This window comes from Nelumbo lutea, chromosome 4 (genome assembly GCF_056320005.1).
Source record: "Nelumbo lutea isolate HS-2025 chromosome 4, American lotus-T2T, whole genome shotgun sequence".
In the NCBI taxonomy this organism is placed as follows: Eukaryota; Viridiplantae; Streptophyta; class Magnoliopsida; order Proteales; family Nelumbonaceae; genus Nelumbo; species Nelumbo lutea.
Genome location: NC_142687.1, coordinates 10,722,896 through 10,735,925, shown reverse-complemented (window position 1 = coordinate 10,735,925; position 13,030 = coordinate 10,722,896). Strand labels below are relative to the sequence as shown.

The following is a 13,030-nucleotide window of genomic DNA, read 5'->3' as shown; positions in this document are numbered from 1 at the left end:
CCATCTTATATGAAAACAGATTGTTTTTTCAAAACAGAAAATACAAAAAAACATGTTCTTATTGTATGTGTTAGATGTTTTCAAAACTAAAACTAATAACATGTTCTTTGAATCTAGTTCCAAAAACATGTTTTCATCTGATTATTTAACATCATGTTCCATTAATCATATAATCTGTATACTAAAAGATAATAATTTAACATCTGATTGTTTTAAAAGATAATAATTTTTGTTTTTTTGCTGACATGGCAATTCAAAAAAACAAATAAAAAACAATAAAAAAGACATTCATGTTACCACCCCCTTAATTTGTAAATGTTTTTTTTGTAAACTGGACTGATCCTGCACCTCTACTGACCAACAGGCCACATGCTCACAGCATTGGCTATATGCAAGTACTCTAAATCCCCATATGCAACGGTTAATACCCATTCCATAAAATGGCAAAGATGAAACAATTTCAATCCATGAGTATCGCCCCAGTTGAATTGCACACGTATCAATACTTTAAACCATGGCTACAAGCCTAATATAAATGCTATTCAGTGAAAAATATATGGCAAGAGCACAACAGTTCTTTTTCTTTTGGTTGCAGCTAACAGGATTAGCTAAAGTACATGAAAACCCAAGGCCAAAAAACCTTGTAAAAAGTATATTCAATCATCCATCCACCTATTACAACATCGTCACCAACAAGTCGTAAAGAGATATTAAGTCATCACCACAACCACAAGCCGACTTGTCGCAGGAGGAACACCAAAAAAAACAAAAGAAAACTAGATAATATTTATGACTGAATCCATAAAACCCTTCCAACGATCCACAATCCTATATTTCAGGCCTGTAAATGAGAGAACAAAATAGACGTACAAATGAGTTACACATAACCAAAAACTGGGGAATGGAGTCAAAACAGGTTAAGAGCTCAAAAACCTGAACGCATGTCCTCAACTTAGTAAAACAATCACCAATTTTGCCTCCAAGAGTACAAACTTAAAGCTCGGTTTGGAAGGAATACAAATACAAATATGTAGAGTGCAAAACTTTATATTTTGTATTATTTCTATGTATTTGTACTGTACATATTTGTATTTCTACTCCTTCCAAAATGAGCCTAGATGAAATTCCTTGGCAGCCGTTCTCAACTAATCCTATGTTTGATTATTACTCTTTACTAAACTAGGCAAGAAAGTTTGTTCATACACTCACCTTGTTAGCGATGTTGTTGGAAAGCCAATCCAACCCCTCATAAAGGCCCTCACCTGAGGTTGCACAAGTGCTCTGGATGTACCTGAAAGAAAAAAAAAAACGCCCAACAATATTAACCCAGCTGCAGGATTTTTTTAAAAGAGAATTACCAAATTCAATATAAAACTACTGCAGAAAATGAATGGAAAAATTTACCAGTGGCGTTGGCGGAGAGAGTGAAGTCCAAGTTTATCAGTTATCTCTGCAGCATTCATTGCATTTGGCAAATCTTGTTTGTTAGCAAATACGAGCAAGACAGCTTCTCGCAACTCATCCTGAAAGAAGATATTTGAGTCAGTCCATTTTTTCAAGTCTTTTCTACATCAATCCCTTTGGTCCATCCTACAAAACCAACAGGCTTGAGGAGAAATGCAAGAATGTATCACTATAGAAGCTATGCAACAAAAGAAAGGCTTTGGCAGAGAAACAAACAGTAAACCAGAAGATGATGATGCTAGAAACTCAACTCAGCACCATATATAAAGTCTAAGTTGCTATTGCATTGACATCACTGTCAACCACATTTTACTAGAGACCAACTTACCATTCTTGCATTTACTGAAGTTTGCACTGCATAGCTTCTTATCAGTGCCATAGAATTCTTGTCTGAAGGATCTAATATAATTAGTATAGTGTTAGCTCAAGAGGGGGAAGGGGATTTGAAATATGAAAATTGACCAGAATTGTCCCGGATAACTTGGACCACCCATGCCCCAATAATAAATGAATAGTTATTTATTTATTACAATAAATAGTTGATTTATTTATTTTACAAAATGAAGTAAATTATTATCCATAGATTTTTATTTATTTAATTTACTAAATTATTCAATTAGTTAATAATTTATTTTACTAACAAATTATTTCTTTCTCCCCGAGCCTAATAATTTAGGGCTATCAATAGGTTAGGTCTGCGTTGGATTGGGGTGGAGCTAAATCTAAGTGGGATTAGGGGGGGGTGTAATTTAGGGCTATCAATAGGTTAGGTCTGGGTTGGACAGGAGCAGAGCTAGGAATTTTTTTATGAGGGGTGCCAAAATCTAAGTGAATTGAGGTAGGAGAAATAAATATGGGGGAGCAACTATTAGGGTGGGGAGTGGGGGAGTGGGAAAATATACATGAAGAGTGGAGATTTGTTGGACCGTAGGCAAGGTTCTAAATATCGATATGCCGGTAGGGACATATCGGGCGATATCGATAGTGTTTTCTTTATTTTCTTTTTTTTTTTTTTCAAAACCGGTTCAGGGGGCGGTTTAAGGCTCCTCCACCCCCTGAATCGGTCAGAACCCCAATACACCCTCTATATGGGCGTATTGGGGAGCTCCCGAAATGATACGTATCGGCCGATACGTGTCGATACTTTGAACCTTGGCCATAGGGGGCCATGGTTCCTTGGGGTCCCCCTGTCTCCGCCCCGGGGTTAAGATTAAACCTATTCATAGCCCACGCTAGGCTTGGACTTTATATCAACGAAACATATTCAGGCTCAAGCCTAAGCATGACCGGACCATCGGGCCTAGATCTTAAGCCCAAGCTCGACCCCCATATTAAGCCCAAAGCCCAGCCAAGAAATTGAGAAAAAACGATATGTATTCTTTATTTAACAACAAAATTGATTTACTTATATTAAGTTGACTTCAAAATTGAAAATTTTATTTATTTATTTATTGTTTATTTTATTAAGTTAAATATATTATTATCCATAAATTTCTATTTATTTTAAGTAAATCCTTTTTCCTAAAAACTATTAATTAAAAATTTTACCTTTTGCAAATTCATTTTCATATACAATAATTTAGCTTTTGCAAGCCCCTCCGCTTGTATGGCCAAGAAGACAAAATCAAGCAAACGACATAAATAAAACAAAATGAAGAAATATAACTGAATTAAGAGAAATTTCTATTATAGAAGAGGCTGCAAATTCATATTGATAGTTTTTTATTATTAATTATCAGTAATTCATTTTTACAAATATGCTTTTTATGGCTAGGTGAATGGGCCATAAAATGGGAGTAGCCCTCTCCCAAATCAAAAAATCCCCCAACCCTTATGGAAGAAGGATTCAATCCCGGGTCTCCATTACAACCAGACAGAAACCTTATCAAAAAGCTAACTAGCACCTTCCCCTTCTATAAATATGTCATGCGCACAAATATAACACCAATTATTAAAATCATAACATACCTCATTCAGCATCCTGTGTAACTCATCCCTTGCCTCAACAACTCGATCTCTGTCATTACTATCCACCACAAAAATAAGACCCTGAGTGTTTTGGAAGTAGTGTCTCCACAGAGGACGAATCTATACAAGAAGCATTAGAAATGTTAATTAGTTAGATTGACACCACACTTCAGCCATAGGCTCTCTCCAGTGATAAAAGGCCATATACATATTTGGAGCTGACCAATTAACAGAAACATAAGAAAAAGAAAACAAAGAAAGGAGGAAATGGAAAGAGCTTATGTGGGAAGGAAGCAAAATCCATAAATACAATTAGTTCCTGCATATGACTTTAAAACAAAGAACAGAAGCTCTTACCTTGTCCTGGCCACCAACATCCCATACGGTGAAGCTAATGTTCTTGTATTCCACTGTCTCCACATTGAATCCTGCAAAACATATCAGATTGTATTACTAAAATGACCGACAATTACATTCTAACCGAAACAGAGAAGAGATCAAAATATATAATACATTGAGGAAAAGACAGGAGACACTTGCAAGATATCAAAATTTGCGTAATAAAAAACAACAAGAGCAATAAACCTACCTTTTACACCTACAATTTTTTTTTAACCTTATACATCTCCGAGTATATCAAAAACACATAATATGACCATGAATTGATTGATGTACAAAGAGCTCAACAACGTCGAAAGTTGTAGGTCTGTAAATCTTGGGCTGACAAGCAAGATGACTCGGGTTTGAGTCTGAGAGAGGCCACTTTGTGCCAAAAAAATAAGGTCATGAAACATCCAATAGATATCATCAAGAAGAGAGCATAAGCTACGAATTATACTAGGTTTGTTGTCATGAAATGAGAAGTTCTGCATGGATCATCTTGTCCGATTTAAACAGCAATATGCAACATGTCCCCAAATTTTGGGGGGAGGGGGGGATATGGTTCATTTTTCTATTTCCTTTGACAGCAACAATCAGTGAATTTTATTAAAATGGAAAGAAATCCCCTACATTCAAAAGGTTTTGGAATGAAGGGAGAAGCACAAACACAGTCAAGTGCTGTTGGAAGATCAGGGTAATTCGTAGCTTATGCTCAGTTGTGATTCTTGTTTCTCTTTCCTAGTTTACTTGTAAGTTTCAAGGAGGGGCTGCAGCTTGCGCCTCTCGTTGGGATGATGTATGAACTCACTCTAATCTGCTTATGAATCAATAAACTTATTATTATTAGCTATTAAGTAGCTAATTTTTTGTTACCCTTGATCTTGCTAAAGAGTCAGCAAGCTGTTGGAAGATCAGGGTGTCCACTCCAGCAGATCTTAACCCAATTTTAAATCCTGAGCCTTTTGGCATAGTGGTAGCTTTCAGATTATAAGGTTTTAATCTATTCTTATCCTATTGGTTGATGAGACTCCACTTGTGCAAAGATGATGTCATTATCACAGGGTCTTAGGTTGATCGGCAGCTGTTGTTCCTGAGTAGGTGAAGGAAAAGGAAGACATATGTAGCCATAGATTTGTTGACTGATGGTGTTCAGTGTTCTAAAACCCCATCAGGGTATTGGTTGATGAGACTCCACTTGTGCAAAGATGATGTCATTATTAGAGGGTCTTAGGTTGATCGGCAGCTGTTGTTCCTGATAAGGTGAAGGAAGAGGAAGACGTATGTAGCCATAGATTTGTTGACTGATGGTGTTCAGGGTTCTGAAACCCCATCAGAGAGGGTAGATGAATGACATCTGGCTGAACATCTTGTTCAGATGGATACAGAAGTCAGTAAATTCTCTTTTTTTTATGAATAATAATAAGTTTATTGATTCATAAGCAGATTAGAGTGAGTTCATACATCATCCCAACGAGAGGCGCAAGCTGCAGCCCCTCCTTGAAACTTACAAGTAAACTAGGAAAGAGAAACAAGAATCACAACTGAGCCCAAAATAATTCTTCCCTATTTACCCCTTGCTTAGCTAACACATCTGACAAGGTATTTGCTGATCTCCCCACCCATTGTACAGTGACCAACATATTCCTTGTCAACCAACTAAATTTCTTCATTTCATTCTTGTATCGCCACATAGCTTCTTCAGAATTTTTTAACCAACCCACCACCACTTTGGAATCCCCCTCGATTATTAGATGTTGTAGCCCCAGCTGGTTTGCAAATTGGACCCCTTGTACAGCAGCTAAAAGTTCTGCCCTGATAGAATTCCCAATTCCCAAACAACCTGAGTAGAGCAACAAAATCTCTCCCTTCTCATTTCTCAAAGCACCCCCCACTCCGGATAATCATGGATTACCCATGCTGCTTCCGTCAAAGTTCAACTTAATTGAGCCTTTGGGTGGAGGAAACCAGCTTGTAATTGATTTGGCCTTTAAAGATGAATACCTTGCTACTGCTTACCAATTTCTCCAAATGTCATTAAAGGAGAATTGATGAAAGATTTCCAAGGTCTTCAACCAATGTATTGCCCTGTTTAACACACAGTCTTTCAAATCTTGGTTGTTCCTTTCCTTATCTTGAAAATTTCTTAGATTCCTTTCCTCCCAAAGAGTCCAAGTCAAGGCAGCACGAGCACATCTCCACATAATTCTCCCTATTTTTGTAGGCTAATAAAAGGTAGAATGGTTGAAGAGCATGTGAACTTCTGCTGGTAGACTCCAACTACCCCCAAACAACGAAAGTAGCCAAGCCCAAAGGTCTGCAGAAAATGGACAAGATACTAATAAATGGTAACAATCCTCACCGTGAGCTCTATAGAGGATACACCAATTAGGAGAAATACAGAGAAAAGGTCTTCTCTTTTGTAGGTTGTCTAATGTGTTTACTTTCCCATGGAAAACTTCCCAATAAAAAGCCATAATTTTTTGGGGGACTGGCTTACACCAAATTTCTTTTGACGGAAAGGGTTGGTGAGTAGGAAGTTGAGAGATGGACTTGAAAAAAAAAGCACAAGTGAATGTTCCATTGGGTCTAGGAGTCCAAACCCTCTTATCTGGCTTGGAGGGATCCAAACAAACCTGATTGAGACACCCAAACAACAAAGAAAGAGACTCAATTTCAGCATCCCTAAGTCCTCTACGAAACCCAAAACCCCGAGTAGGATCTAAGGGTGTTCCCAAAGGTGAGATAAATTTTGAGACCATCTCTTTTTTGTACAAAGAAATAGAAAAAAGCGAAGGGAACAAATCCTTTAACGGTGAGTCTCCTACCCAAATATCCTCCCAAAAAAGGTTAGACAATTTTACTATTTTTTCTTCTTAGAAGGTTAGACAATTTTACTATTTTCAGTTCATCTACTAATAATATTTCACTTAATCTTATTGCCGATGGTAGAAAACAAAAAACAAATGGATACATGGCGAAAGCATAAATGGAAAAAAAAAAAAACTTACCAGTCCTTTTATGCAAATTAATTAGCACCCTTGGCATCATAGCCACATCCATAGCTCTATGTGTCAAAATTTCTCTTTTACCATTGCAAGCAAGATAACATAAATATCTATTAATATGTGGAATAACAGAAGGTTCCATCATATAGCCTCTAGGCCTTAAACAAATGGAGGGCTCTTGAAGGCTTCCCTCCCATATTGCTTCAAGTAAATCTGAATTAAGTGTCAGTAACAGTTTCTTCTTTTTTTTCCCCTTTTTGGTAGCTTTTTGATAATAAGATAAACGTGTCAAGATCCATGCACCAAAAAGCAGTTGAATCCAGACAATAAAATGACATCATAATGATGATTTGCATGCAACAACTGATACCAGATCCAAGGAATTTAATTCATCGTTACTTTCACCATTGTTGCACTTGCTTTTTTTAAGATCCAACATCTACATTATATAGAGAGAGCGGAAGTGATTAACGTGGAAGATACTTTTAGACTATTAACAGGCAGATCTGTAGAAACATTGACGAATCCACATTCCACACTGCAATTCAAGATTTGCAACAAAATTATGCACAATTTAGTGCATGCATAAAAGTCGTTTAGAAGTTAGGAATCATATTGACAAATAGAAGAGTCGTTTGGGACCAATAGGAAGGCACCATTTTAAAGAAAACTTAAAGAAATGGAAATTTTGAATTGGGTTAAATCCTACATTGAGTACTTACCAATGGTAGGAATCGTTGTGACAATCTCACCAAGCTTGAGCTTGTACAATATCGTAGTCTTACCAGCAGCATCAAGCCCAACCATCAGAATGCGCATCTCCTTCTTGGCAAAAAGCCGACTGAAGAGCTTCGTGAAAGTTAGCCCCATCCTCCTTGAGCTATGACGTCCCTCCACGGTTGAGACAAGAAAACAAAAATGAAATCAGGCAATGAGAAAACCAAAATGGGAACCAAAGCGATGCACCGCCACAACATTATCAGAACCATCAGCTTTCTCAAAGAATCAAACCACATGATTCAAATAATAATTGAAAAGAAATCAGAACTGGCTGATTGCAATATTCTGAAGAGGAATTTGGAATATGACAACATCCGATTCCAATAAACGATAAATCCTTAAAACCTTGGTTAAAAAGTCATCAAATACATCTTATAAATCTCAAATAAAGCCCAAATGATCAACCGAAACGGAATTTTGGGTAAAAATGCTGTTCATTCGAACGGATCTAAATCTAAAAGAACGATTCCGTATAAAGGACAACAGGCAAAGCCCTAAGCCATCTCCATACATGATATAAAGGACCTCACTGGGCTCACTTGAGAATTCAGATCCTACTCTGACGTTGTTTGGAGAAGAAAAAACGACATGACCAATTACATCTATTAGATCCAAAAGATCTCTAAATAATAAGGGAAAAGCTCCCCCTATCAACTCAATACAACAAAATCCAAGCCTTCGGCTGCACAAAAGCACATTAGAATCCCTGAATCTACCTCCAGAAAAACTCAAATCGGAACAGAGATCATTCGAATCCTTGATTGGTTGATATGCTTTAAGGCATGCATGAAGGACTCAAAACAAATTCAAATAGCTAGTAGATCTGTCACTTAAGCTTAAGAAATCAAACAGAAAGAAGAAGCCTTCTGCCATCAAAATAAGCAACGACGATATACCTTCCGAAAACTTCACAGATGGACCGACTTCGCGAGGGCGAGGGCGAGGGCGAGAGAGAAGGATCACAACAGCGCGCAGAATGGGAGAGACTCAGAAAATGAGGAATGTGGATATAAAAAGAAATATTCCAGTGGGAAAAAAAAAAAAGGAGAAGAGCAAATAGGAAAAGGACGAAGGATCGTTGTACTAAAATATCCATTCACTTTGATTTAAATAACGAGAATGTCCCCGCCATCGCCATGTGCAATGGAAGTTAGAAATGCTTGATCATGCGCACTGCTTCGCGCGGGAAGCAAAATCTCGTCTTTGATGATGAGTGAGATAAAGATTAAACTGTAACTGTCAGATTGGAATTTTTCTCACACCTGTATTTCCATGTTTCATCTCGATTTAGAGACCGGATCTGTTTCTCACACCTGGTGCCTCACACGCACATTCTACCATGGAACATCTCTCATACTTATTAGTGAATATTCATGGGTGACATTCCCAATGCATAGTGGATGCGCCTGTGAGGCACCCATTTATGAGAAGGTGAGGAGGGGCTCCTTAGTTCCTCACAAATGGGTGCCTCACAGGCACAGTCACCCTGCGTGGGGAACATCTTCTGTGAATAATAACCGATAAGTATGGGAGGTGTTCCCAATGCATGATAGGATATGTGTGTGAGGCGCCAGGTGTGAGAAGCATATCCGGTCTCGTGTTTTGTTTTTATGGTTGTTTTGTGATAAAAGTTTATTAAAACACACTTATGTCATCAATTCAGCATTTTAGCCCATCCTAGTGATATAGATACTCACAAAAGTTGTTCTTGATTTATGTGCATGTATAGTTGGAGAAACTTATTTTAACGCTATCTTCAACAATGTATGTGTTTGGTTCCGTTTATGTTTATTGAATAAACGTTTGTATTTTATTTGTTGGTAAAACTGAGAAATGCAATAATTAAAACCGCTTATGACAATTAGGCTCCACATCAGTGTAATAGTGAAAAAATGCATAATTGTTTGTGAAAACTTTAAAAAATAACTTCCACAAAACATCTACCATACACAAAAACCAATGTTGACTTTTTTCATTTCCATACATACAAAAGAGCAAGAGAGAGAAAATGCTGACGTGGTGCATATGTGGCACCGCCAATAAACGTTTACTAAATAAACATAAACGGAATCAAACACCCTTAACGTTTATCGGTGTTCTGATGATGTGGCACTAATGGCACCTAGTAGTGCCTATTTGTCATAAATAGTTGATATTATTATTATTTTTTAGTTTTGAAGACAAATCAAATACAATTATTTAATTACTAAACCTAAGCTCTACTAAATATATACTTAGAATGACTAGAATAGCAGTGGAATCTTTAAGGGCCCGTTTGGGAGGGTTTCTGCATTGAAGATGAGATGTTAATTGAACCGTGGTTGTGTTTCAGACAAAGCTATATGAAGTAGCTTAGAGTAGCTTCCGTCTACAGATTACGGTCTGTTTCTTATGTTTGGAACGTCCATATTAGCTTTTCCGGATATTCTCTCCTAAACAGGTAGTAAGTAGTGGATTCTTGACTCCTGAAATCTTGGCATAAGTGTGACAGATCCGGCCCAGTCTTCTATCCCGATCCGATCAGGTCCTTGGCAGTCATGTTTGGGATGTGTGGCCGTAGACCATGTCGGAAGCTGTGTGCGCAGTAGATCGGATCTCCAAATAATTTGCACCGACCGTGACGTCTTATATATACATATAATAGAAATATAATTAAAATCTATTTTTTAAATATTTTTTTACCTTTCTTTCTTGTTTTATTTTCTCTTCATCGGTTGAAGATTTAAAAAACAATAATAATGACAACAAATGTTAATATGATATGAATTTAGACCACACAATTCCAGTTGATAATAATGACAACAAATATTTTAGAGTCGCTTGATTGAGAATTACAGGTGGATTATAAATGCGCTTCTAAATTGGATTTTTACATATATATATATATATATATATATATATATATATATATAAAAGATTACCTCTATTGTACTGATGCTAAAAATCTTTTTTTAAAAAAAAGTTAAAAGTGCCTTTAAAAGTTGAGTTTAGAGGCGCATTTGAACACCTCCAAAAGATTTTGCAATAATTTTTAAGTGACTCTAAAAGAAATAAGAAATTTTAGAGGCACATAATCACACTCATGCATTATACTATAAAAAGTAAATAAGAAATTAGCATTAGTCTGTGGGTGGCAATCAATTTTGGTCTTTCGTCCCTTTAATTCCTTTCCCAGGCTTTCATTTTATGTATGTTCTTTGATTTTCTTCTTTCATGTTAACTGAGAAACAGAGTGGGATGGATCAAGAATTTTTATGATTTGATTCTCCAAATATTTTCTTAATTGTAGTATTACAACCCATATATGACTAGTAACCAACATACATAAAGGAAGTGCTCAGAGAATATAGATATGAACATAGATCATATTATAGAAGTTTATACGTTTAATCGCTATTGAGTAACGGCATAGCCCAGAGATCGTCCATGATCGAGAAGTTGTCATTGCATTCAGCAAGAAATGGAGCAGAAAGAGGTTTGGGGTTTCCTATATTTGTTGGAGAATATGATTCAATTGATCCAATTGTGCAACCACAGCAAGCTCACCCTTATGTAGTCTGACACCTCAAAACAATTAGGTGACACTCTGTATCACTTTGGCAATAACTTGCCTTTGCTAAGTTGATGGTGTCCCACTAGGCGTAGCCTGGCACAGGCGCGACCTAGTGGCCTAGCCCTGGCATGAGCTGGCAACCTGGCCCTGGCACGAGCTGGCAACTTGGCCCTGGCGCAACTTGGCCCCGGCACGACTTGACCCTGGCACGACCTGGCCCAGGCACCGACCTGGTAGCCTGACACAAGCGCCAACCTGACAACCTCGAGGAGCTCACCACCGTACCCCGCATTTTACAGGATTGTGACTTGTAACGATATTATTAGCTCACCCATTCCCCCAGTCAGGCGGAAATGGGCAACCTTACCAGTTGGTGGCTTTATCCCTACCTAACACGAAAACAGGTCCCATCACAGCGAGAATCCAGAAACTGCTCCACCTAACCCACGAGGACTCCAGTATATAAAGACCTCACCCCCTAGGGGCAAAGGGATGCGAAGATGTTGAAGGAAGAGGTGATAACCTCTGCTCTCTAACTCTCTCATTCTCTAATATCATTCTTCAAGCTATCTTTACTAAGTGTCAACTTAGCCATCGGAGTGACATCGCCTGGTAAACACCCTGGTCCTCTGACATCTGGTTCCTTGCAGGCCTCTAAAAGAGCAACAGAGTTCAAGGTAGTTCACCACCAGGTAGCTCACCACCAGGCAACTCGACACCAGGCAATTCGCCACTAGGTAGCTCGCCACGTGTAGTTCGCCACCAGGGAGCTCCACTTCAGCCTTTGAGTCACAAGCCACTTGGGAGTAGATTAGATGACGAGGTACTTAACCAAAAATTGATACATTACAAAAAATTAATACGTGACCAGAAACCGTTACATCAACCTCCACTGTGGTAAGCTTTTAAACCAGGAAAATAAATATGTGACGATTTGAACTAGCGTTTTTTTTTTCTTTAAAAAGTGAGCCTTATTAGATGTTACTTCCATGGCTCCTTCTCACCACATGGCCATGGTTGCATGTAGAAACTGGAAATTAAAGTGTTCCTGCTACACTGCTTCAAGAATCGAATTCAGCCTACCCTGTACTTCATTACTATATTTAGTAAACAAAAAGACTCAACATTTGCACTTACGATAATTATCAATAAGAATTTGAGATAAATAAATAAATGCATAATGTATTTATTTGTCTGACCCATAAACAATTTGAGAAAAACGAAATTATATGAACAAAGACCTGAATTCATATGCTTTTTTTCGATATAAAAGAGGGCTAAGCATAACAGTAAAGTAAACCAACCAGTGATGGGTCTTTACCTAAGGCTCAGTTTGGAAAGAGTAAATACGGTTTTGCACAATTGCACTGTGCATATGTTTGTATTGTTTCCAGACTGAGCCTAAACAAAAATATAAGTGGTGGGTTTGTAGTACAAAATTTAAAAAAAAAAAAGTGAAAAAAAAAAACAAATATCCATGCTTCTTTCATACATAAAAGCAACAAGGGAAAAAAACGACGATGAAATTGCAAAAAAAAAAAAAAAGTACTTATATGCAGCGATTAAATTAATTTATGTGTGTGGGCGACGATGTTGTTGGAAAAGAGAGAGAGAGAGAGGATGCTATGAAAAAGAAGGCATATGTGGGTTTTATAAACAAGCTCTAAAATGGGTGTGACTCAACATTTGGGTTTAATCAAATTTAGACAAAGCAAGTTTTAGAAACCGGACCGGATATAGAACCGGTCAGGCAACTGGTTTTGGGTCAAATGGTCCAATTGTACGGTTTGAATGAATGGCTCATTCTGATTTAAAAAATAAAATATAAAAATATTTAAAATAATAAATGGCCAAAATTCATTGTCTGATTCGATGGTTT

At 37.4% G+C, this 13,030-nt stretch overlaps 1 protein-coding gene across 2 annotated transcripts; it reads right to left on the bottom strand.

Annotated features, from left to right (window-relative positions):
* Positions 1–555: 555 nt before the first annotated feature.
* On the bottom strand, positions 556–8,577 carry LOC148853881 (ADP-ribosylation factor 2-like). 2 transcript variants are annotated; one of them, XM_088982382.1, is made up of 7 exons: positions 8,495–8,577; positions 7,541–7,709; positions 3,790–3,860; positions 3,433–3,552; positions 1,405–1,523; positions 1,210–1,291; positions 556–841 (listed from the first exon to the last, which is right to left on the bottom strand). In XM_088982382.1, exons 2-7 carry the CDS (start codon positions 7,686–7,688, stop codon positions 836–838), a joined length of 546 nt encoding a protein of 181 aa, XP_088838508.1. In that variant the 5' UTR covers positions 7,689–7,709; positions 8,495–8,577; the 3' UTR covers positions 556–835. The 2 variants fall into 2 exon arrangements, with proteins under 2 accessions (XP_088838508.1, XP_088838507.1); XM_088982381.1 differs by having other exon boundaries at positions 7,541–7,698.
* Between the last annotated feature and the right edge of the window lie 4,453 nt (positions 8,578–13,030).

Coding starts and splice junctions, on each gene's coding strand:
- LOC148853881 (XM_088982382.1), bottom strand. CDS start 7,688: ATGGGGCTAACTTTCACGAAGCTCTTCAGTCGGCTTTTTGCCAAGAAG. Junction 3,861..7,540: donor CACAACGATTCCTACCATTG/GTAAGTACTCAA, acceptor TATGTTTTGCAG/GATTCAATGTGGAGACAGTG. Junction 3,553..3,789: donor ATGTTGGTGGCCAGGACAAG/GTAAGAGCTTCT, acceptor CTTCTTGTATAG/ATTCGTCCTCTGTGGAGACA.